General features: G+C 41.1%; 1 protein-coding gene across 2 annotated transcripts in view; it reads left to right on the top strand.

The window, feature by feature from the left end:
- Window positions 1-26,355, top strand: part of CRMP1 (collapsin response mediator protein 1) — a 64,411-nt gene that overhangs the window by 24,853 nt on the left and 13,203 nt on the right. For both annotated transcript variants that reach the window (XM_050947617.1, XM_050947618.1), the window contains exons 3-9: window positions 3,948-4,132; window positions 6,578-6,742; window positions 10,087-10,148; window positions 12,803-12,883; window positions 16,009-16,077; window positions 18,512-18,632; window positions 21,166-21,322. In XM_050947617.1, coding sequence (XP_050803574.1) covers window positions 3,948-4,132; window positions 6,578-6,742; window positions 10,087-10,148; window positions 12,803-12,883; window positions 16,009-16,077; window positions 18,512-18,632; window positions 21,166-21,322 — 840 coding nt within the window. The remainder of the gene's footprint in view (window positions 1-3,947; window positions 4,133-6,577; window positions 6,743-10,086; window positions 10,149-12,802; window positions 12,884-16,008; window positions 16,078-18,511; window positions 18,633-21,165; window positions 21,323-26,355) is intronic.

The raw sequence follows: 26,355 nt of genomic DNA, 5'->3' as shown, positions 1-26,355 counted from the left end.
CCAAGCTGTCGGGTGCATCTAGTGCAAGAGGTCCCAGGCGAAGATGATTGGTTACTGGCTCAATGTGCTGTGGGGTGCTTGTTACAGCTATTTTCACTTGCTGATATTGGTGCCATTTTGTGCTATATGTGGATACTGAACGCCTACATGGGCACTTTTTCTCACTCGGAACCCCTACTGTGTGTCCCATGTACATATTCTGCTGCTCTTGTGTACACCAACATTGTGTACACTGCTGCTTGTGCACTGAATATACCGTATATACTTGATCATAAACCGGTTCGTTTATAAGCCGACCTCGCCCCAAGATGGATAAGTAAAAATGGAAATTTTTTATAACCATTAACAAGCCGACTCTATAATTCAGGGATCAGCAAACTTTGGCTCCCAGGCCATCAGGATAAGCCACTGGTGGGCCGAGATGGTTTGTTTACCTTGAGCGTCCGTAGGCACGGAGGTAAACCTAAGTAAACACAGTGTCCCGGCACCAATGGGAGACACCAACCAGAGGGGTATGTGCTAAGCCCTGCCCCTCTCAGGGAGAAAAGTGCCCAAGTCTGGGCTGCAGGGAAGTGCCTAGTTCTGCTAGTGATCCACAAACTAGGGGGAGATAAGAGCTTGGCCACCTAAGATGCATGTGGGACATTCAACAAAACAGCTGGGGGGAGAGGAGGAGGACAAGGATGTCCCTTATAGTCTTTAGGTCAGCGGTAGTGTACTCACCCAGGATGTGGGAAACCCTTGATTCATGTCCCTGCTCCTCCGTAGGAGGGAAAGCATTTGAGCAGGGCTCTGCCACCTTTCAGGTAAATGCCCCAACTATGAGGCTATGGAGTATTCGGATGTGGGGCTCCCTCAGTCTCTCCTGCTGAAGTTGTTCCATTTTAATTAAACAATGGCATTTTTAAATATGACGTGGGCCACAGAACCACTTAGAACGATTCTATTGCCATGTGCCTAGGGCACTCAGCTAAGAGGTGGCAGATTCCTGTTCATATCCTTTCTCCCCATCAAGGGGTGGGGGCTTGAATCAGGGGTCTCCCACATCCTGAGTGAGTACCCTAACCACTGGGTTAACGATTACAAGGGAGGCCTTTCTCCTGCAGCTGTTCTGTGTTGACTTGTCTGAGGGGCCTAATCCAGTAGGCATGCTCGGAAGCTGCTTACAGGATTGCACCCCTGTGCATGACTTAGGCAGCCAAACACTAGTCTCCCCTAGTCTGTGAATCACTGTGGGGTTTAGGCGGGAGATAAGCCTCTGGGTGCTTATCATGAGTGCACATGCTCAGGCCTAGAGAGAGGCTGCCTAGAGTAAGGCTCTATACCCAGAGGAAAAAAATGTAGGCACCTACAGGGTTAGGCTGCAGCCATGTGGGTGTTTTGTGGATGGCAGTGGTGCCTAAAAACAGGACTTGGGCTCCTAAAAATGAGACTTAGGTGCCTAAGTACCTGCGTGGATCCCACCCTTTGTTCTTTGTTTGCAAATCTGGGTAACCGCACCGAGCTCAATAGGGATTTCTCATGTGCATGAATTTAAGCATGTGAGTAAGTGGATTCTGGATTGGGGCCTCTACATTATGCCCTAGTCAACTTGCTTTGTTCACAGGAAATTATAGATCATGACACCTGTTTGAGAGGGTGAATCTTGTAAGTTGCTAATGATTACTGGTTCATCAAATGGTGTCTGGGGGCATTTGCATGGTAGCTAGAATACAACTATCAGCATCATTCACTTTCTTACTTGTAAGCAGCAACTAAATGACCCCACTTTCTCATTAGCGTACAAATATTATTCCAAAATGAACTGTCCAAGAAGCCTGACACACCACCTCTTGCTCAGCATTCTAGAGAAACAGAATAAAAGCCACTGAGCAATGCCAGTGAGGATCAGCCTTCTTCCAGCAGGCTTAACCTGGGTGGCAACGCTAGAAGTGAGAAACCACCTTGCTATCCGCCCCAGCCAAGTGTAGTGAAATCCTTTCACTTCAACATACAGTAATGGAGTGCAGCAATGTTGAGGAAGCTGGTGTTCTGCAATGGAGTGAGAATGGCTCAGGCCCTGGTTCAGCAAAGCACTTCTGCACATGCATAACACTCTTGGACTTCAGCGGGACTTAAGCATGTGTTTAAATGCTTAACTTTAAGCACATCCCAGAGCCCATCCTTTTTCAGCAAAGCATGTGCTTCAGTGCTTTGTTGAACCAGGGTCTTTTAGTTTTCTTGTTTTTCACAGTTTTCACAGGTAGTCTTTGGAATGTTATTCTTGTTTCAAAGTAGAATTTAAAGGAGATGGATCTTAGTTCTTTTTTCCATTCTCAAATCTCTTTGCCATACAAACACTGCACAGAGAAAGCAAAGTAGCTCTGATTATAATGTTAGGGACGAATGATCATCTGGTGTAAATTGACTTAGTTCCAGTGCCAACAATGGAGAAATGCTGATTTAAACAAGCTGATTATCTTCCCTCTATTTTCATTTGTTGAGTACCTTGTGATATTTCTTTGCAATTCAAATTTAAAGAATTCCGAAGCATCTTAAGTCCCTTTTGTGTAACCTGTTGTGCTGGTCTGCTTGCGTTCATGCATCTGTACTAATTCCCTACCTATTTTTCACTCTGTAATTAGCTACATTAATATTAATCATAGTTGTGAACATGTTTACAGCGTACCTTCCCAGTGTAATGCAACATTTGTGTGACTATTGGGCATTTACACACACAGCTATATGGCCTCAAGCTAAGCTAGCATTAGATCTCACTAGCTAAGCTTGGTTAGCGCTTAGAATGGAGACTTTGAGCAAAATTCCAGATATTGCAGGAAGCAGTGTGGTTAATTCAGAAACTGGTGCTCTTCCCTTAGACTAGAACTGAGACCTGTGCCCCAGTGTAGTATGGGACACAGTGCTGTTGGATGTGGAGTCCTTTGGATGAGATGTAAAAATGAGCTGTTGATCTCCTGTGGTTCTTTTTTTAACTCTGGTTGTTTGGCCAATTCCAGTTTTGAGTAATACTAGTATTTTCCCCTGGGTATAATTAATAGTTATACTCATTTCCCATCCTAAATTGTTGCTACAGGCTGTTAAACAGTTGCCAAGTTTCACATCATGGGTAGCTATTGCGTTTTAATGTTGTGCAAAATAAACTCAGGATCTATATGTGTCTGGGATGAGTACATATATACATGCACGTAAATATTACCTTATCCCACAGAAAATCTATATTGAAAGGGAATTCGGGCTAAGAGTATGTATCAGTAATTTGGGGGAAACTGCATTACAGGGGTGTGGTAATTATCCTAAAACAAAGTAGTATAAGCCCAGGAAGTTCACAGTTAATGTTAACCAAAAAACAAATCCAAGCAAGCTGAGGTGTGGAAATGCAGGTTTGTGGTTCCCATAGAACCTTAACTTTGCCCTGTCGTGACCCCAGGAGAGATTAACAATTTTTGAAATCTAACACGTTTTTAAAAATCAGTTTTAATCCAAGTGGAGTCCACAAACACTAAAATGCCTTCCTCATGATTGTATGGATTTTGCATGGTGTCACTGTAAGACGGAGTTGAGATTTCTACTGAAGAAGAAACTTTCAGTTATGAAGAATTACAAGGGGAATTACAAGACCTTTTAATTCATATATATTGAAATATAGCCTATGCACAAGATTGAGTTTTAACTATAGGAGAATTTTGAAGAAACTGTGACTAGAGTTTGTTTCGGTGCCCTAACTGCATTTTCATACCTTAAAATGAATTGAATTTCTTTGAAGTTCAAGCTTAGTTTTGAATATCTTGGGTTTATAGTGTTTGGTTTTGAAATAGTTGCAACTTCCCTGTAATATATGGTAATAAAAATATTACTAATACAAAATTACTGATATGCGTTCTCAACCTTGATTCTGTCTTGTTTTAGTTTTTGTCTGCGAATTTCCTTGTGCTTTTCCTGCTGTTTAGACAAATAGGAGAGAATTTGATTGTTCCTGGTGGAGTAAAGACCATTGAGGCTAATGGACGTATGGTTATCCCCGGGGGAATCGATGTCAATACTTACCTACAAAAGCCCTACCAAGGAATGACCGCTGTTGATGACTTCTATCAAGGCACAAAAGCAGCTCTAGCAGGCGGTACCACCATGATCAGTAAGTACTAAAACACTCTCACCTCTCAAATCTAAGTGTCTTGGGGCTGAGCGCAACCTGCTGTTGTCAGTTCACATGATGTTCACTGGGTTTATCTGTGTATATATTCTACACAGCTGTTTTCAGAAATCATTTAAGATCAGATCAATGTCTGGGTCTTGTGAGGTGGAATCTCCACTGATTACGGTAGACAACTTTACCAGGATCAACAGAAAATGAGGTTATGCTTAGAAAAAGCAGCTGCACCTAGGGTAGTGTTGTTGGGATTCCCTCTGAAACTTTTTCTACCCAGAGCACCATGTCTACTTCTGGGAGAACATTTCATCCAGTTCTCTGAGAACCAAAACACTCAGTTCGACTCCAGATTTTGTCACTTACTTTCCTTTATCTGGCAAACAGCAAAGCTATGTTGAGTTGATCAGACTCGAGCGTAGGAGGTGAGTATAGAGCATACCACACATCTAAAGTTACAGAGAAAAACTCTTCCTTTATATACATTTGCAGATTCCATTGCATTTGCTATACATTACATCACACGTTTTTGGGTTGGCTTGGTTACTTCGCAGGAACCAATCCAGCATGCTCTCTCCATGTGCTGTTCATGTGGGAACTTGTTCTTTAATTTGAGATTTATCTCATCAATTGTCCCTAATGTTAGGGTGCAGCTGCTTATGTTAGCTAGCACAAACATCTTGACTCCAGCATACTGATTTTCAAGCCCCCATATACAACTTAACTATCCATTCGCCTTGCCTTATTTCTTAGTGGGCATGATTGGGAAGTTATTTATGTCAAGCCAGCTCTACAAGTGTATCCTGGATTTCTCTCCCATAACAAGCATGAGATTTACTATACTTGCTATCACTGATTTTTTTTAATCAGTTTATACAATGCAGTAACAAAGCAAAGCAACAATTGTAATAAACTGTTGTGCTTACAGTATAATATCAGATACTGGTAAAAATTTGGAAGATAATACAATAGTGGTATAAGAAATCAGATATGAGACCAGGGAGGTGTGAAGCCTGCTTACAGCTACATCCTGGAAGCAGGATGTTCTGGTAAGGGGTTCCTGGCTGTTAAACTTGTCCTTTTCTGCCTAGCATTTGCTTGGCTCTGGACTAAGATTATGTGGGGTAGATCCTCAACTGCGGTAAATTGCCAAAGCTGTCTTGTGCTGCCCCACAGAGTTTTGCTCCCTTCGAGTTCGGAGTGGTTGGTGGAGGATGGCTAGTTTTGCTGGATGATACTTTGCTTTGAATGTATGTCATGCAGCAAAAGGCCATGGAAAGAGGCACATAATACATTATTGTTTTTAATAGTGCAAAGAATTGCTTTTTAGTATATTTTTCTTCAGTTAAGTGCTCTCATATCTTTAGCCTATTTAGAAAGTCTAAATACGTTTTTATATACATCCCCTCTGATTGAAGAGCAGATTCCCTTTAAGCAGGTGGATAATATTGTACAGTATATTCCAGTAAAGATGGCAGAACAGCATTCTCCTAACTGTCTCTCTGCTGGACTCCACTGTACATGTTTGTGTAGATGTTTTAAATGGCTGTTCTGTTGTATTCAATGGAAAGTTCAAATGCATCAAAAACATGAGGTGGGACCTGCCAGCTATATTCAGTACATTTGCATCAATGAAGAGGTTAAAACAGATTTATTTCTGGATAATAGTTAAATAGCTGTACTTTTCCTTTTGGAAGTTATTTTGTTTATTTAATGTAGCTGCTAGGACTGTTTAATTTAAAGATTACTCTACTTTATTAATAGCGTGAAGTTTCTTAATGTGCTTTTCCTTTTTTCAAAATTGAAAAATGCCCAGTAAAAGGCTCCATTCTATACGTGCAGTAATACACCATAAGGTTTGCATGTGTTAAGATACAGTATACCTTGCTGTGTTTTCATTATTCAAGTAGAACCCAACCCTGAAAACGTGAGTAATTCTACATGCATCGTTAGTCCCAGTCATTATCACGCTGATTCTGAAAGCCAGCGTGACTGAGTGGTTAAGACTTGAATCTTATATTTTGGAGCCCTGGGTTCTGTTCCCAGTGCTGCCCGAAAAGCTCTTCATTAATGTACTGGTAAAGCGGAATGGGCTAATTCGTGACAACCTTCTAGAAAAGGGTATAAGGCCTTGGTCAATAATGAGAGTTATGAAGTGCATAGGAATGTAAATGGCAGTCAGTAGAGATCAGAATTCATGATCTCCTGCATACCAGCTCCGTGCACCTTCACTAAGCTATAGGATATTTAGATCTCTCTCTCTTTCTCTGTCTCTCTCTGTCTCTCTCTCTTATATATATATATATATATATATATATATATATATATATATATATATATATATATATATATATATATATATATATATTTACTGAAACTGCAGAATAGGAAATACATGAAATTTGTGTAACAGGTTCTTCATCTATATTTCAGTTGATCACGTGCTCCCTGAAGCTGGGACGAGTTTACTGACTGCGTTTGAAAAGTGGCATGAGGCAGCTGACACCAAATCCTGTTGTGATTACTCTCTCCATGTGGATATCACTAGCTGGTATGATGGGATCCGAGAAGAGCTGGATATCCTGGTGCAAGATAAAGGTTAGCTAATGAAAATAAAATGTTTTCATTTTCTCAAAGCAATGTGCAAATGCTCAATTCTGAAGTACTCCAGATAGTCCCTGTTATTTCCCACAAAAGAGGCATAGGGTATTAGATATCCTGGCCATGAACCCTTGCATTCATTTACCCATGTGAAAAGTGGGCCTGAAACTCCATGCACAGCTATTAATCAGGAATAACTCCATTAGAGGCTGTAGAGATATGCCAGTACAGATGAGGAGAATTCAGATCAGCAAGGGGAAAATGTTATCTGATAAAAATGGTAGCACTTGACAGATGGAAATAACTCTATGCAAAGTGCAAGGCAGGCCTTATATTAAGATAACAAAATTAGGAGACCAACCTTGAGTGCTTGGACAGTCGTCATAGGCTATACATCTTTGAACAACAATGCCACATGTCACTTCACCTGCTTTGACATGAGATTTGGAAATGTATGGCTAATTTTCAAAATTAAGACCAAGATTTTCAAAACTTGGAGCCTAAAGTTAGGATTCTAAATCCACATTTAGGCATCTGCAGTAGTGACCTGATTTTCAGAACTGCTGACCACTCAGCAGCTCCCACTGGAAGATAGCGGAGGCCCAATACTTATGAAAATCAGGTTACTTATTTCAGAGCATAACTTTAGACTCTTTAAAAAAAATCTTGGTCTAGGTGCCTAAGTTGTGCCCACAAAACACACATTTACATAGTTCGTTACCCATTTGTTCATGTGCACTCAGAGTTTCTGGGTACCAAGTAGGTATTTATTGCTAAAAGTATAATCTGGACTACATATGCTGACTCTTGTATGTCAGAAAGCCAAATACATACATGCAGTGTCCTTTTGTAGAGGGTTATGTCGGACCAAATCTGAGAAGCTCTATTTAAATAGAACTGTACTGTGTAACTATACAAACAAAGCAGAGCTTGTTTTCTGTGTAGACAGTTTTTCAGTCAGAAACCACATAGATGGAGTAATATAGGAGCTTTCATCCTGAGCAGCACTACTGTAACAGTACACCTGCTGTGTAACCAGATTTTAGGCCACAAAATATTCTATCAACCTATAAAGTCTTTAATCTTCAGGATTATGTACAATTTGAGCAAAATGTAGCTAATTTTACTATGCTTTTTATAACAGGGCTGATTTTACAGGCTGACAGCGTTTGCCATTTGACAGTGCCAAATCAGTTCTCTGCTCCTGCTATCATCTTTGATCATGTGGATTTAAATCTAGTTTCAGCTGGATTTACTATGAAGCAAGTGTACTGCAGCTTGTATCAAAGGCTAGCTGTTATTTTCCGGAGCTGGCTCAGAGATGGCTCTAGTATGTACTTGAGGGTTTACATTAAGAGCCGGGTGCAGACAACTGGGTTAATAGTTTGCTCCCAGTATAGAAATTTGAGTTTTCAATACAAATATGACCTGGCATTTACTTAAGAAAGGAATCTGTTCATTGGTCCAGAAAGCAGAATGTATTATGGGGTCCTAAGTGGATTGCTTGAGAGGTGTAGCATTTGGAGGTCACCTTCATTCTCACTGATATTGTAGTGTGTCTCGGTCAGTGTGAATTACTCAACTGTGATAGGAGACATGGAGGTAAAGCACAAATAAAATAGTATACTTTTTTCAACATGGCAGGAGCTTTAAAAATTAATATAGAATATCTGCTGAAAACTGGAAACAGCTAAGCCAGATTCTCAGCTGGTATAAATTGTCTTGATGTGAATCTTCATTGCTCCATTGACATCAACTGAGGATCTAGACCAGGGGTCGGAACTTTTCAGAAGTGGTGTGCCGAGTCTTCATTTATTCACTCTAATTTAAGGTTTCGCGTGCTGGTAATACATTTTAACGTTTTTAGAAGGTCTCTTTCTCCAAGTCTATAATATATGACTAAACTATTGTTGTATGTAAGTAAATAAGGTTTTTAAAATGTTTAAGAAGCTTAATTTAAAATTAAATTAAAATGCAGAGCCCCCCAGACTAGTGGCCAGGACCCGGGCAATGTGAGTGCCAGTGAAACTCAGCTTGTGTGCTGCCTTCGGCACGCGTGCCATAGGTTGCCTACCCCTGATCTAGACCGTATTATTTATTTTACATTGATTGACAAAGTGATCCCAGGTTAGTTAAGAAGCAATGCTTAGTTATCACATTTCAACTTGGAGTTTGTCTAATGTGCCCTCAGGAGGAATCGCCAGGGAGCTTTCAGAGCTGCTGATGAGATTGGCCCATCATAGTTGGACAGTTAATCAGTTCTAAATCAATAGAGTGCTCATTCAAAGAGGTTTTGGCTTTAGAGAGCTTGAAAATTTTGCAGGAGCAACTGTTCATAAAGGTGCAGACAACTTCCTCTGACTTGCAACCATTTCAGCAGCCAATCTACATAACCCATGAATCTATTTGGCTCTCACATATGATGTAAAGAAATCACATAGGAAAGTACTATACTGGCCAAGTGGATCCACAGATTGCTCTACCCATTTCTTTGACTGTCTTCAGGATTTCATAAGCATGACATAAATGGTACTTTCATAACATGTGATGAGACCTTGCCGGGTCTTATGAGAGAAGGCATCAGGCACATTTTAGAAAGTATTTGTTTAAATAGTTTGGTTTATAAGTAATGGGCCAGATCCTCAGCTGGTGTAAATCCATGTAGTTCCATTGACTAGGTCAATGTACACCAGCTGAGGGAGAATCTCTGACCTGTATGGCCACATAGCCAGATGGGTGCCCCATTACCAATCTGCACCTTGGTCTCTGAGCATCGATATACGGGCAATCCACTAACTGAAAAGTGAAGCTTAAGTCATGTCTGTTTTCAGCTGAAAACAGTATTGTATTGATTTCAGGGGGAACATTGACTTAAACGGGGTCAAAACACATACTGATGCCAATGGGTCAGGGTATGGCCCTAAGACAGAAGAAGGAAAGTAGCAACTGAGAATTTGCATTACTTGGTTAGGAGTATATCTTTCAGCCTGTCTGTCCAGAGAATGCTCACATAGGATTATAATTAATCTTTGGTTGGGTTCCCTTGGATAAGAAATGACTATTGGTTCCGCCTTTCCAGGCTTAATGTATCTCTTTGGTCACACATGTATATTTCATATATATCTCAATTGCAATGGTGGTTGGCTTGCTCCAGGTCTAGTCTGGAATGGGAGGTGCCCAGTAACTGTACATTGGGGCCCAGCAAAAGGAGTCTTCACTTAATCAAGGTGAATATCCTGTGTCAATTTTCCTGAATAATCTTTTCCTCCAAAACAGATATTCAAAAATACTTTAAGAATCTACTTAACATTGCAACTCTCTTGTGCTTTGTCTTTGAATAGGTGTTAATTCTTTTCAAGTCTACATGGCCTATAAAGATCTCTACCAAATGTCCGACAGTCAGGTATTCTTCAGCATGCTTATTGTTGTGATACGTAAACTCCTTTCAGTTGATTAGTTAAGAAGTTTAGAGCTACCTGAAACAGTCATGCTGCTTTTGAACTGAGCTTGAGAAAATGCATACATATGAAATTTGTCTCTCTGGAGGCCAAAGCCTGAGAGATGCTGAGCATCTGTATTTTCCATGGAGGCTCTTGAGAGCACATGGCTGTCATAAGCAGATAGCTAAGGGTTAATGTCTCTTTCACCTGAAGCACCTGACCAGAGGACCAATCAGGAAACCAGATTTTTTCAACTTTGGGTGGAGGGAATTTTGTGTCTGAGGTCTTTTGTCTGTCTGCCTGCTTTCTCTGAGCTTTGGAGAAGTAGTTTCTGCTTTCTAATCTTCTGTTTCTAAGTGTAAGGACAAAGAGATCAGATAGTAAGTTATATGGTTTCTTTTCTTTGGTATTTTGCATGAATATAAGTGCTGGAGTGCTTTGATTTGTATTCTTTTTGAATAAGGCTGTTTATTCATATTTCTTTTAAGCAATTAACACTGTATTTGTTACCTTAATACAGAGAGACCATTTGTATGTATTTTTCTTTCTTTTTTATATAAAGCTTTCTTTTTAAAACCTGTTAAAGTTTTCTTTACTGGGAAATTTCAGGGAAATTGAGTCTGTACTCACCAGGGAATTGGTGGGAGGAAGAAATCAGGAGGAGATCTGTGTGTGTTGAATTTGCTAGCCTGATTTTGCATTCCCTCTGGGTGAAGAGGAAAGTGCTTTTGTTTCCAGGACTGGGAACAGAGAGGGGGAGTCACTCTGTTTAGATTCACAGAGCTTGTGTCTGTGTATCTCTCCAGGAGCACCTGGAGGGGGGAAGGGAAAAAGGATTATTTCCCTTTGTTGTGAGACTCAAGGGATTTGGGTCTTGGGGGTCCCCAGGGAAGGCTTTTCAGGGGGACCAGAGTGCCCCAAAAACACTCTAATTTTTTGGGTGGTGGCAGCAAGTACCAGGTCCAAGCTGGTAACTAAGCTTGGAGGTTTTCATGCTAACCCCCATATTTTGGACGCTAAGGTCCAAATCTGGGACTAAAGTTATGACAATGGCACTCAGCACCTTGAAAAGAGGTGACTAGTGTTTCACGGTATCAGGCTCAGTGGAAGTAGTAGACACCCCTCAAGATTTTGCCCCGGATTTATATCCTCACTTGTTGGCTTTGGAACATTCAGTCTGAGTCGGGGGGAGAAAAGCTGATACACTAGTGGCAATATTACAAGTGACATAGCTTTTGAAATCCCACATGTTTCTCACTCACTGCAAATTGCTAAAGCATGTTCTTTGGGAAAGCACGTTCTCGTATTCAGTTGTTGGAGTTGGAGATTACAATGAGCTTGTTTGTATAGCACTTGTTATAGATCCAACCTCTTCAGCTTTCTAATTCACAGACAGCAGATCATTGTAATTGGACAATGGCATCTGTTAGTAGTAATAATGTTTGTTTGTTCAGTTGAGCAAATGCTTCATTCCCACTTATTTCCAGAGCTGTTTCCTTTTCTCTTAAACAACTGTTGTTACACCTCCAATTCATGTGGTTTTCATTGAACTTTTTAATGTAACAGCATCCTCTTGAGAAGAGGTGCATGCCAAGTCCAACTTCTTGATGGAATTAATTACAGCAAAACATATTTAGAAAAGGTGGAGAAGGGGCCAAGGGATCCAATATTCAAACTTGAATGGTTAAAGCAGAGTGCCTGTTTCCACATTTGGATGCTCAGATCAGTGCTCATGTGCCCCAAGCCCATTGAGTAGTTGCTTGAGTAACTCAGCTGAAGACCAGATACCTTAATTTTAGGTGCCCAAGTTTGAAAACTGGGCTCCCAATATTACTTAGTGAGACCAAATACAGAAAATGGAAGGTGAGGTTTTCAAAAGTGCTTACAGGCATTAGGAGCACAAGTCCCATTGACTTTCAGTGGCAGTCCCTAAACTCCCGTAGGTGCTTTTGAAAAGCCCACGTGTAAGGAATAGAATCCATTGCTTCTCTTTTGTAGGGATAATTTTTGAATGTTGGAAAGCAACTAACCTGGAAGCCCATGAGAGAAAACAATAGAATTCTTTAGCTGTAAATGAAAGACATTCATGAGATTGAAACTGTGCCCACACTTACAGAAAGGTGCATGAAGTGTATACTTAAGGGAACATATGGGTACTGTAGCTATACGAAAAGTGTCCATAGCTTAACTGGTATTCCAATTTAGTGGACCTATTCCTTGTTCATTCATGGAAGCTTTTTATATCTATTTATTTAGTTAGCTGCATGTGCTCAAACTACAGACCAGAGAACTCTCGCGAGACACATGCCTGTGTTGGAGGAGGTGCATAGCTGCCTCAGGGAGACACTTTGCCTATAGGTGGCACATAGTTTCTCAGGAGTGCAGCTGCCACACCACTCCACAGGCAGGTGCTCTGTTACTGGCTGATGTGGAGAGTGGGGACATGGAATAGCTAGCAACCACAGGGGTCCTAGCGGGGACTGAATATGGGGCTGGTGGTGGCTGAACACTTGTGCAAGGGCACATAAAAATATGATTTAAAATATGAGAAGTGTTCGTGAAATAAGTAACATATTACTTTTATTCAGTAACATGCCCCTCTTTGTACCACTTCCAGCTTTATGAAGCTTTTACCTTTCTGAAAGGGCTTGGAGCTGTAATCATGGTCCATGCTGAAAATGGAGATTTGATAGCTCAGGTGAGTGAGTCGAATTTCTTCTCCTGTTTCCCTTAGCGACAGAATATGTTTCATGTGACAGGGGAGAAGGGAAACTTGTCTGCCAGTACAACAATCAGAGAAAGTATTGGTGGGAAAACAGAGACTACCGAGTAAAGCTTCCATGCGGAATCTAGTTTGTTGTAATGATAAACCATTGGGTTATGGGAATACCAGTACAGAATTCCATGTGTGTAATGATACAGCATGCAGGTTGTAAGGTGATACTCCTGACTGCTCCCTGGTGGGGCCTAGGGAATAAAAGAAGGGGTCTCAGTGGGAGAGACGGGGATGCAAGAATTAGGTCAGTGAATTGAGCAGTGGTAGCTGGCTGGACAAGCAACAGGAAGAATCCCGTGAAGATACTGGGGAGCGGTTGAGGAGCTGGGAGGCCTTACCCCAGTATTGCTGCTGAAGAAGTCATTGTGTGCAAGGGGGGCAAGGCTATGGGCCCAGACATATTTGATGGTGTTGCTCTCAGACCTGTTCATGCTTCTTTGCTGAAAAGACCCTTATAAACATCTACAAAGGGAACAAAATCCAACCCTATAATACTTTCTAAAAAGTGATTAAAAATAAATTAGTCCATGCTCTTGAAAGGGCTCTCTCTCTGAATCTGGAAATTAGTCAAGTTAAGAAAATTCAAATACTGTGTCCCTTTAAAATGTCCTCTGAGATACGAGAGCGTGCCCCTCCAGAAAACCATGGCTTAGCGATGTACAGCTTTCCCAGTAGCACAGGATGCCACAGCAATGATTTGTAGGACAGCAGATGGAGGGTGAAATCCTGGTCATAGTGAAGTCAATGGCTGAACTCCCGTTGATGTCCAAGCGTTCATCCATAGACTCAAAATGAAGAGGTTGTGGTGACAAGATTATTTTCTTAAAAAAATAAAAAGTATATATGGTCATAACATTACATGACACATTACAATGATTTAAAAAATATGGCCCCTGCTCTGAAGAATTAACAATGTAAGGCCCTGATTCTACAATGGGATATACATCAGTGGAGCCTTGTGTTTGTGTGGAGTCCCGTTGACTTCAGTGAAGCTTCACATGGGCTCAGGGATTTGCCTGCATGGATCTAATTACAATAGATATTAGAACTGATCAAGAAGTGGAATTTCTCTTCCATGGGAAATCCCAACATTTTCAGGGGAAATAATCATTCCAATTTGGGGGAAAAAAGGCTGAAATTTCCTGCTAAATGGAAAAAAAAAAAGTGATTCAAACCCCCAACACATTTTTCTTTCAAATTTTCTATTATATTAAATTATAATGGATATAAGTATAATAAACTCAATATTTTAGTATGATACAAAAGTCAAAACAATATGAATCAAAATTACAGTACTGAAACACTACATTTTGGAAAAAATGTATCAAAATCAACACATTTCCATGAAACATTTCAATTAAAATGAATTCTGATGGAAAAGTGTTGCATAAATTTTTTTGATCATCTCTAATAGACAAACCATAGAACATGGAGATAGACAAAAGTTTAGGGGTAGGGAAAGGAGGAAGGAAGTTAAAAAAAACATGAGTTATATTCTACAGCAAGATACTGGTGGTGGAAAGAAAGCTGATTATGGTGGATGCTTGAATGACTAACCAGGATGTAAACCCAAATGTTTATCTCATCAAACTCATGTCCTAGTTTATTAACACCATTGAATCCTCTTACAGTGGATAATTTTGTTATTCTGTCTGCTTCATTCTGCCATCTTCTGGATGCGACTAGCCTATTTTTAAATGATGCCATTCTTTGTCATCCTGCTTCTTCATATTATGTATTTATTTTAATTGTCTGCAGCATCTTGCATGCACAGGTGACAAGTGCATTTTATTTAAAATTATTTTTAAATATATATGCAAAATATTTTGGTTTTCTAACCCAAATGTGTCTCATGGACACAGTCTGGTTAGTATAGTGGATTTAGTTATATGGTCACAATGGATTGTCCAGTTGTCACCCAGTATAGTGAAGACACAAATCTATGTGTGTAATCTAATCAATTCTTGTTGGAGTAGGTTGGTAGTACGTTAGCTTTTCACCCCCAGAGACCTCGGATCAAATATTCACTAGGTTACATATGAAAACGTGTTAGGTAATTTCATCTCTGTCTCTAGAGGACATTTGTCTATCTCACAGAATCATTACATCTGGCCAACTCTGATAATTAGAGACCTATGGGTGAGACAGGTCAGGATTTGTGGGGCATTAATAGCTCTGTGTGAGAAAGCTTTTGCTGTGTCTGCAGGTCCGATTAATCCATCACCTTTTTTTGATCAGAAAGTTTACTCCAAAAAACACCCTTTGCATGATCTTTATATGAATTCATAAGGATTGCCCACATGTCCCTTCATAGGAAGCTTTGGCACAACATTTTGCTGACAAACATCAGCAGACTCAGCAATGAATACTTGGAATATCCATTCTTGAGATAACATCAAAACATTAAATAGTAATATAACACCAAGGGAGTGCATTTTTAGTGGAGTTAGAAGGCATTTAGTTATGCATCTTCATGATCAACTGTAGAATAATTACAGAAAATTTAGATCATGTAAGCAAGACCCCTGAAAGGGTCAGAGGAAGAATGAGCAGGGTAAATAGATATTGTCAAACAAGTTGAGAAAATAATGATACAGCTGTGGAGGAAAGAGGAGAAGAAAGATATCGTGTAAGCAAAGGAGGAATTACAATACAAGGTCGTCCTTAATAAGTACAATATTTTTCTTAATAAGTACAATATTTCATGGCACTGAGTGTTCTTCTCTCATAAGACTCCTGTTTAGGGGAGGACAATAGCATTTTTCTCATGGGGCAGTCACGATAGACCAAATTCTGTACTGCCTTGCAGCCACAAATCTTCCACTGAAATCCATAGCGGGTTGCATGTGGTGTTTGTCAGTGAAGAATCTGGCCCAATATATTTAGGGCCAGTCTTTCCATCCTTTATTCACTTTTTCCAGGCACTATCAGTTGCACATACAAAAAATGGAGGCGGTATGAAAACGTGTCCCTCGGTACACTAAAGGGAGTTTAATATAAATGTATCTTGTTCTAGAGGTGGTCAGCATTTGTCTGTTACATTCTAGGAACAAAAACGTATCCTGGAGATGGGAATCACAGGACCTGAGGGACATGCCCTAAGCAGACCTGAGGAGGTAAGAGACTTAACTAAGTCTGTATTTCTTGAAAATGTCTTTTGGCTTCTACATACCATGGGACGTAGGTTTCTTATAAATAAATAAAAGAGAAGATGATAGATGGATGGATGGTTGGAGGAGGGGACAGCAAACGATCTGCTTTTCACAGCCTGTTCTGATGATGCCATTCTCCGCAAAATTTTCTAAGTATGAGACATCACGCTAAAAATTAGTAACAAAGTCTGCAAAATATTCGTAGGACATATTGTATATCAGCTGATCAAGATATTTCAGCCAAAAGCACTCCTAATAAATGTGTTTTCCTACTATCTGTACATATTCACAAACATCTACATATTGTAATATTGTGAATTCATGAGAATGGAAGGATTCTGTGGGTCAGCTTGATTTATGCACTTTTCTCCTCATAATAAAATCTGTTCATGCATGGATCAGCATAGGTCACTGGAACAGGATTTTTCAAAGGCCATGTCTACATTATGGGTACTATAGCAGCATAATTATGGTTTTGTAGCTGTCGGCATACCTGTCTCTGTAGATGGAGCCTACACTGATGGCAGGAGTTTTTCCATGGGTGTTGGAATATCACTTCCCCACAAGACAGTAGCTAAGAAAGAAGCATTATTTTTGTCGTTCTAGCTCTGTCTACGCTGGGGGTTAGTTTGGCATAGCTATATCATTGGGGGGATGTGGATTTTTCTAAATTATTGAATATTTTCCTGTTAATGGGAGTGGAGGCCTGGGGAAAATCCTAATTTGATATTTGCCAAAAAGTAAGTTGAAGTATTTCTTACCACCACGTGTGGTAGCCCCATTACTGAGGTACAAAACCTCTCTACTTCTTCCTCAGGCTTGCCTGGTGATGAACCATTCCCATATTAGGATATGAATCTACACTCTGGCTTGTCATTAGGTGTATATGTTTGTAATAATGGCTCCTAGGAGAACATCAGGTAAAAAACAATAATTGCTGGGGTGAACATTTTAATTTAGGAGAAGAGAGTTAAAAGAAGTACTTAAACTGTAAAGATTTAGGCCAGGGTTAGGCAACCTATGGCACGGGTGCCAAGGGCGGCACGCGAGCTGATTTTCAGTGGCACTCACACTGCCTGGGTCCTGGCCTCTGGTCCGGGGGACTCTGCATTTTAATTTAATTTTAAACGAAGCTTCTTAAACATTTTAAAAACCTTATTTACTTTACATACAACAATAGTTTAGTTATATATTATAGACTTATAGAAAGAGACTTTCTAAAATGTTAAAATATCTTACTGGCATGCAAAACCTTAAATTAGAATGAATAAATGAAGACTCAGCACATCACTTCTGAAAGGTTGCCGACCCGATTTAGGCCTTTGATTTGTGCTTTTGGAGATGCTGTCTTTACAGACTTGACTGATAAAGACTTTGAAGAGAATTATCAATAACCTTGTGTCTAATATTTTGGTCACTCCAGTTTTCTGAATTTAAGTAATACTTCTGATATCGGGATGGAGCTGGGCAGAGAGGGTTTGGGCCAATCATTGGACTAATGGCAGTGAAGAGAGGCCTCTAGTGGCCTTGGAAAGGCACTGCTGCTGCAGCTGAAGACAAATGATTTGTATGCATGTCCCAGATGGCTCCTTGTGGGAGATTGCTTTGACACTGAGGCACAGAGGGGACATACTGGAGGATGTTTGAAAGCCTTCTATGGATTATGGGCTAAATTCAACCTATATTGCTGATGCTGTTCCTTAGAAATACTTACATTCACTGTTGTCTTATCCTTGTGTAAAGATTGGGCCTAAGCCTGCATTATCTGAGGGCACAGACAATTTCTATGAATTATGACACTATTTCCCCCTTCCTTTTCTTTTTTGTTTGTAGGGGGAAGGCCATGGAGCGTCACGAAGAAATGTGGATTTGGAAGAGTTAATAGGGGAGGGAGTGCAGCTTTGGTTCTAGCAGCAAAGTCCTTTATAACATTTATTTGTTACCATTTTAGGCTTGATAGTGCCGTTAACAAGGAGCAGTGAGGTACAAAGCTGCATTGCCCTGGGATATTACAAGGAAGCTTGGTGCTACACTATTCTAGCTTATCAACCCCCAGGCCAGCTGTGCTGAGTAGCTGATACATGGGGTTAGGGGCAGAGCTGTTTCCTTGCTTTCTCACCACCACTCTGCCCCCATGAGGCACCATGTGCCTCTGGAAAAGTAGAAAGGGCACACTCTAGAATTGTGTTTTGGCCCTTACACAAGCTGTGCAAGGCTGAGTATGACTTTTTTCTCCCTCCCATCCAACACTGCTCAGCAGTATACGAGCCAAGCAGAACAAGGCCGTTGTTGTTGTTGTTGTTAAAAAGAGAAAAATCTGGCTCAGTCCTAGATTTCACTTTCACTTCCTTCTGCTTTTCAACTTACATTTTTCTGCTTGTTTTCTTGTCCATTCCAGCTTGAAGCAGAAGCTGTTTTCCGTGCCATCACCATCGCCAGTCGAATCAACTCTCCAGTGTATATCACCAAGGTGATGAGTAAGAGTGCGGCTGATATCATTGCACTGGCTAGGAAGAGAGGTATGGAACTCAGTGCATTCTCCCCAAAGGAGGCGTGTATTAGGTATCAGTTTACCAAATGGAAGCTCTAGCAACTAACCAAATTGCTGAATGCGGGGGTCGGTGATTGCTGGCTCAAATGGCTGCTGTTGTGCTAACAAATTGTTTTTGGGAAAATGGAAGTGAGACCCCACTTCTCTATTCAACCTTGACACTCTCCCTCCTACTGCCCCTTCCTCCACCTATCTGAAATGTGCATCTTAATCCTCCCTTCTCACATGCTACCTCTTGTCCTTATCCCAAGCTGCTGGCTATTCATTCTTGCAAAGAAGGTCATCTTCCCTTGTAAGGCCTAGCACAGACTCTTAGCCTTTGTGGGGCAGCTGCCAGAATATATCGCTAGCACTTGCTGTCTGTTACTGCTAGTGCTGCAAAGCTTCATGAGCTAGCTGTGTGTGTGTGTATGGGGGAAATAGAATGCATGCAGTGGACCTCAGAGGGAGAGGTTCTGCTCCCTGCAGTATTGAGGAGTTGTTCCTCCTGTGCTCAGCTCCATTGTAATTTTAATGCCCACTGGCTTTAAATCCTTTTTTTTTTTAAATGAGATAAGAACTGGAAGGGCCAGCCCCCTACCTTCACTGGCAGGACCAAGTACTGATTTTGCCTCAGATTCCTAAGTGGCCCCCTCAAGGATTGATCTCACAACCCTGGGTTTAACAGGCCAATGCTCAAACCACTGAGCTATCCCTCCCCCCTATGTTATTGCTGACTCTTCTCCTTGTCTCTTCTAATTCATGTTCTGTTGTTCTAAGTTGTCATGATATAATTCCTCACTCTGAACCTTAGCGTCCAAAAGATGGGGTACCAGCATGAATTCCTCTAAGCTTAATTACCAGCTTAGAATCTGTAGCGCTGCCACCAACCAGGAATTCCAGTGCCTGGTACACTCTGGTCTCCCCAAGACCTTGCCCGGGGAACCCCAAGACCCAGTCCCTCTGGATCTTAACACAAGGAAAGTAAACCCTTTCCCTCACTGTTGCCTCTCCCAGACTTCCCCTCCCTGGGTTACTCTGGAAGATCACTGTGATTCAAACTCCTTGACTCTTAAAACAGAGAGGAAAATTCACCTTCCCTCCTCCTTCTCTCTCCCCCTCCCAGACTCTCCCTGAGAGAGAAAGTAATCCTAACACAGAGAGAAAATAACCTTTCTCTCCCCCTTCCCTCCTTTCTTCCCACCAATTCCCTGGTGAATCCAGACCCAGTCCCCTGGGGTCTCACCAGAATAAAAAAACAATTAGGTTCTTAAACAAGAAAAGCTTTTAATTAAAGAGAGAAAAACGGTAAAAATTATCTTTGTAAATTTAAGATGGAATATGTTTCAGGGTCTTTCAGCTATAGACACTGGGAATACCCTCCCAGCCTAAGTATACAAGTACAAATTAAAATCCTTTCAGCCAAATACCAATTTGAACTCCTTCCAGCTAAATACACATTTGCAAATAAAGAAAACAACCATAAGCCTAACTTGCTTTATCTACCTAGTACTCACTATTCTGGACATATAAGAGCCTGTATCAGAGAGATTGGAGAGAAACTTGGTTGCACATCTGGTCCCTCTGAGCCCCCAGAGTGAACAACAACCAAAAACTAACAGCACACACAAAACTTCCCTCCCTCAAGATTTAAAAGTATCCTGTCCCCTGATTGGTCCTCTGGTCAGGTGACACCAGGCTTACTGATCTTGTTAACCCTTTACAGGCAAAAGAGATATGAAGTACTTCTGTTCTATTAACTCTTTCTTATCTGTTTATGACATAAGTTATCTCTGCTTTTCTCTTTTCTCTCATTTTCTTTCCGTCATCTTGTCCTTTGCTGGTTTTATTTTCTCTCTCAGCCTTCAACACTTCCAGCACCTCTCACTTACAGTTAGGCAGGTGAGAGGCAGGCCACAGAGACATAGAAGTGCAAGGGAAAGGCAGCTGTTCTGCGGAGTATCCTTGGGGATCACCAATGACAGGCAGCAGGTGCAGAGATTAGTTTGACTCTGGACCACTGGCACCTCTGCCACTGGGCAGGGCAAAGAGGCCAAGAAGGAAGAGCAAACTCTCCTCTGGATCTTTAATGTGTCCCTTTCTGATCTGGCTTGAGGTACACCGGTGAGAGAGCCTGCATTTCCACTTGCTTGCGCTGCACATGTTCTGTGTGTTTGTAAAGAACTTAGGTCTCCTGAGCCTTCAATTCACTGCACAAACTCACTTTAAAAAACAGAGAGAAGATGGCTGTGATAAGATTATTCAAATTAAACACAACTTTGAACTCCTTTCCTCCCAGATTAGAGAATTTTGTAAATATTTTGATCAAAAGCATTTGTGGCTTGGCAATCTGCCTGATTAAATTTTTATAATACGGACAAATCCATGGCAGTTTAATTTCTTAGGAGTTATGCTGTCCATGTAGCAACATGTAAATTATGCATGACTGTTCGCAGTAAGCTGCATAAATGCATTGGCAAGTGGATTTTAACCATTTACTGTATATTCTTGCTTCTCCCCAGGTCCTCTAGTTTTTGGCGAGCCAATCACTGCCAGCCTGGGGACAGATGGGACATATTATTGGAGCAAAAACTGGGCCAAGGCTGCAGCCTTTGTGACCTCACCTCCTCTGAGTCCTGATCCCACCACACCAGATCACTTGAACTCACTCTTAGCATGGTATAACCTTTAATTGATTATAATCAGCCAGTCAAATGAGTGCAAAACCCACGCCAGATGCAACATCTAGAGACTATTCCAGAGCCCATTGAAGTCAATGGGTATGTTTCCTCTGATTTCAAAGGGCTTTGAACCAAGCTCCTACTGTATAAAATTATGATGGACAAGAGATGTTAGGTTACAATAGAATTAGTCCTTAAGAACCCAATCTTGCTATCATTAATGTTAATGGCGAAATTCCCATTGGCTTCAGTGGGAGCTGGGTCAGACTCAAAATTATCAGTAACAGAAGCTATAGTAAACTGACAGTGCAACTTGCTGAGGCAGATTTTCTTGGCCTGCTTTATAGGCTGGAAGATTATGTAGTGTGCATAATGCACATACAGCAACAGAAGCATAACTAAAAAGAGCCTGCCTGTTTAATGCTACAGACATATAGGAGAATTAGTGTGGTGCGGATGTTTATTGTATAGATGTTAATCTACTGATCTATTGTGAAGGTGACAGAACAAACAGGACTTGATATGAAGAGTGATATGTTATTTGTAATTTCAACTGAAGAAATGTGCAGGATTTATTCAGCAGCGAGAGTTATTTATTATTTAAAAACTTCCAGGTTGAAAGGTCAACAACCATTGCTCTCACAACTTCCACCAAAGTAAATGTAACCCTGGTTTCCTGTGAGTGCATCATCCCAGCCTCTAGGTGGTGCTTTGGTACACGGGAGAGAGGAGGCTTGTGGTCTTTCCCTTGGGTGACCCACTTCTTTCACTAGAGGACTCCTGGCAGGGAGGAATAGGGTCAAGGAGGGAGCATGGCCATTTCTAATGTAACGTTGCATTTGACAAATAGATAGGAGTTTGATTCTCATGAGTTTTGTGTTAACCAGCGAGAAGGTGCCATATCTTGGCTCGTCTTCTGCCCTGAACAGACCTCGTGTTGTACCTTTCCCTTGAGCTCTGCTAACAATAGAACAGACCCATGCATCAACTTCTCCTTCAGTGTGAAAATGCTCGTTGTAATCTGCGTACACACGTACATGCACATGTGCTCTTAGGACAGGGGTTAATCTTTCAGTTTTTAATATCTTGTGGCTTGGTTTTGAAAGGTGCTGAGCACCCGCAGCTTCCAGTGATATCAGTGGGATTTGTAGATGCTCAGCACTTCTGAAAATCAAGCCACTGGAGAATGGCCAGATTCTGAGGGTTAATAGTGATGCTAAGGGGTGCTGCGCCATGAGGCAGGAGGATGTCTGCCTGCTTGGAGGCCTGATTTTGCTGGGTGTAATTCCCAGCACAGGTAGACAAACTCGTGCTAGCTCAACTGGAGCTAGCACGCTAAACATAGCAATGGGGAGGTTGTGGCACAGGGTGGTGGCTTCCACTAGCTGCCTGTCCAAACCCATCTGACAGTCTGAGTCTGAACTCAGGTGATTGCCCGTGCCACCACCAGTGCCACAATGTCCACCCTGCTATTTTTATCATGCCAACGGGAGCTGAGCTAATATGAGTCCGTCGACTAGGCTGGTAATCACGCCTCCCAGCAGCACTGTTGACATTGCGGTAGGCCCCATCCTGGATTTCCCTCCTGTTGTGTCCCATCTCTACTGGTCTCAGGCTGGAAACGTGAGTGGGACACATTGGGAGGGCAGCTGACGGGTTGGGAGGAACTGGCTTGGATGCCAGAGAAGCTTCATTTGGGGATTCAAGTTTGCATTTGGGAAGAAACAGATTGGTTATAGGAGGCTGTCAGCCCACTGATAGGAGGTGGGGGTGTGCTGTCTGTGCAAAGGGATCAAAAGGCTAGAGAGAGAGGAGGGTTATCATCAGAGAGATGGGAGGGGGTAGGAACAGCAAAGGGATGGGTATCCCACAGATAGGGGCTGGGGAAGGAAGGAGTGGGAGCTGAGTTGTTTTGCTGAGAACCTTCCGGAGGAGGTTCGTCATTCCAAGGGTTAGAAGGGGTAATATGTCAACCCTCTGCCCACAAAGGTTAAGGTAGCTCTGAACATGTTCAACAAGTTACCAGCAGTGTCTTGGCGACCTGGAATTGGGTATCACCTCTGGAAAGTGTGCACTGCTTCTAGCTCATTGAGATACTTCTTTGGCTTAAGTGGTGGAGCCACTGCTTTGGAGTGATAGGGGACTTCCGTCTGAGTCCCAGCAGGACAGAATGCTGACAGTAGAGTGAGTAGTTCAGTTTGCCAGCCAAGCCACTAGTTAATACCAGGAGGTGGCACTATGTCCCTAACTGTGCTGATTCCTGCTTCATACCTTGGATGAAGTACATTTTTAGGATTTCAAATGTTCATTTGCTTGCAGATCACGTTTCTTCCAGAAGTGAGGTTTCCCCACAGCAGGTTGACAGGTTATGTACATGGGTGATATAAAAGCATGGGGAGACGTGTCTCGGTACCGGTACATCAGAGACTATGTGCATGCATCTCTGTATGTGCAGTAAGGGATGACTTCTGCTCAGTGACACCTGTGTACATACAGAGGCACTCCACTGGTGCTGGACTTACAGTCATTAATGAGAGCAGAATCTGGCCCTAAGTCAGATGTATTTTTGGTGGGGTTATACAGAAATTGGTTCATTTCTGACTGGTGCTGGCCATGGGAGAAGATGAAATTAGCTTCTTTATTTGATCTTTCTGTTCATTAAAATGAAAATAAGAAAAGGTCTTTTCTGGCCTGATCTTGCACCATTGACATCATTAGGAGTTTTGCTGTTGAGTTTAGTGGGAACAGGATCAGACTTTTAACCAGCTCATGCGGCAAGGTGTAAAAAATCATCATTTTTACTGCAGCAGACACAGCTGTGTGTTCTCCACAAGAGGCTTCCAACATATTATTAATATGTGGGTCAAACTGGCATAGCTAAAATGGCAATAGAATTTTTAGAATTGTAACCCAGATAAAGCCATCTTTTAATATCAAAATCATGCAGAAAAACTGGGAAATCCGGGAAACTTTCTTTATGCTCCAAACATGCAGAAATGCTTCTCCCGCCTTACTAGCTTAGAGTCAGAGATCTTAAATGACAGCGGCTTAGCCTGCTTTCAGGTCTAATGCTTTGAATCAATACATTGAAGCTTAAAAACATCCTATATATTAATACTTTGCAGTACATTTATATATTTTTTTTACCCAAGGATGAATATGATTATGATAAATAATATATTTTATAGCATTTTTCATCAGTAGATCTCACAACATTTTACAAGCATTAAATAAGCCTCACAACATAAGGTTAGCATGGTTTTGATGGCTGGTTGAAAATTTGCTGTTGAAACTGTTTTGACCGAAACTTGGATTTTTGACTAAACAAAAAATGTCTGCTTTCCACAGAAAATTTAGATTTTTGTTGTTGTTGTTGAAAAACTGAATGCCTTGAATCCAAAATGCCACTATGATGCCTCATGGGAGATGTAGTTCAGATACTTCAGGCTCCCACACTTATATATGGGCTGGGCTCCCCAGCCAGACTCCATCTCCCATGAGGTACTGCTTCCGCTCACCAAGAAATGAGATGGTGGTGCTTCATAGGATATGTAATATGATCATATAGCCTGGTCAATGAAGGAGAATGGGAGCATGATGCATCTGAACTATAGATCCATGTGCCATCATAGTGACATTTCAGAAACTAAATATTTTAGTTTTTTGATTTTTTTCATCAAAAACTAAATTTTTCATGGGAAAAACTTGAGTTTTTCTGACCAGTTCTAATGTTTATACCCATTTTACTGATTAATAAACTCAGGCAATGGGACTGTTCACACGGTTAAAGTTAGGCATACGCAAATGTTTTTTGTTGGATTGGGGCCAAAGTGATGCTTTTGAGCTAAGAAGACTAAGCACTGTGGTGCTCAGCAGAAAAACTTCACACAAAGGGCATATGGAACAAACCACTGGGAAAGGCAACTAAAACAAAGCATGGAAAAGAGAAAGTCCTAGATTGTTTCTGGTGCAGTGAGTTAATAATGTTGTTTTTTTTAAAAAAAAGGACTGCACTGTAAAGATAAACTTGAAATGGGCAGGCCAATTGAGCTGGAGGAGGGTTTCTTGTCCCTACAAGTGTATTTATTGATATGTGTAGAAAATTAAAGAATCCACTGTGTCAAATTAAACTTTCATACAGCAAGACAGCGATGAGCTTAAGACAGAAGAAGGACAAGATAAAATGGAAAGCAACTCTTGTGATGTCATTGATGTGTTTAGTAATTTGCGGTAACACAAGAAACTCATTAATATTAATATAAAAAAATACTTTTAGTCTAATCTCTCTTATTTTACTATTAACCAAGAGGTTTGTCTTCTAATCAAAGGCTCATGATGTTGCTTGATTTATTTTCTTGTGGATAGGAAGGGATCAGAAGATAATGCAGAAAGTTTCCCATAAGTGAACAGCAAATTGTACTAATGTGACAGATAAAGGACTTTTTTCTTCATTCACTTGGTTATTTGTAAGGATGCTGGGATTTTAACCTGTGAATTCAAGGCCTGTCGATGTTTCAAGCCTGCAGTTTACACACTAAGATGGGGAGGGACCACTGGTTCAAATCCTAGCATGGTCAGCTCAACCTTTGGAGACAGAGAAACTGCAGTGAAATAGTGTGTGGCTGAGGCCTCTGAAGCTGAGGTGTTCTCTTTTTCTGGGGACAACTAATTGGTGTCGGAATGATCAGAGTACAGGCTTGCCTGTTCATTCCCTGTTCTCTGTCACAAGATACAAAGAAAGAGTTTTTCTTGTAGAAATTCCATGAAAAATGTGTAGACCAAAAAAACCCCCAAAAGCCATCTGGCATTCATCATGTTATTTTTATTTCACATGATTATGGATTTATCTTTAAAGTAGAATATTTAATACAGGAGTTTGATAACCTTTGTTAACACTAATAATGGAGTCATCTCCTCGGCACTGTTAAGTGGGCTTTGTACCAGTCTTGTGGTGAAGAGCAGCTGATCTTGGCAGTAGTTGGTTATTTTAACATGCATGGATGGTGTAAAGCTGAGGACATAGGGTTTTCT

This window comes from Gopherus flavomarginatus, chromosome 3 (genome assembly GCF_025201925.1).
Source record: "Gopherus flavomarginatus isolate rGopFla2 chromosome 3, rGopFla2.mat.asm, whole genome shotgun sequence".
NCBI classification, from domain to species: domain Eukaryota; kingdom Metazoa; phylum Chordata; order Testudines; family Testudinidae; genus Gopherus; species Gopherus flavomarginatus.
The sequence above is the reverse complement of the archived record's forward strand: the minus strand, read 5'-3'. Positions and strand labels throughout refer to the sequence as shown.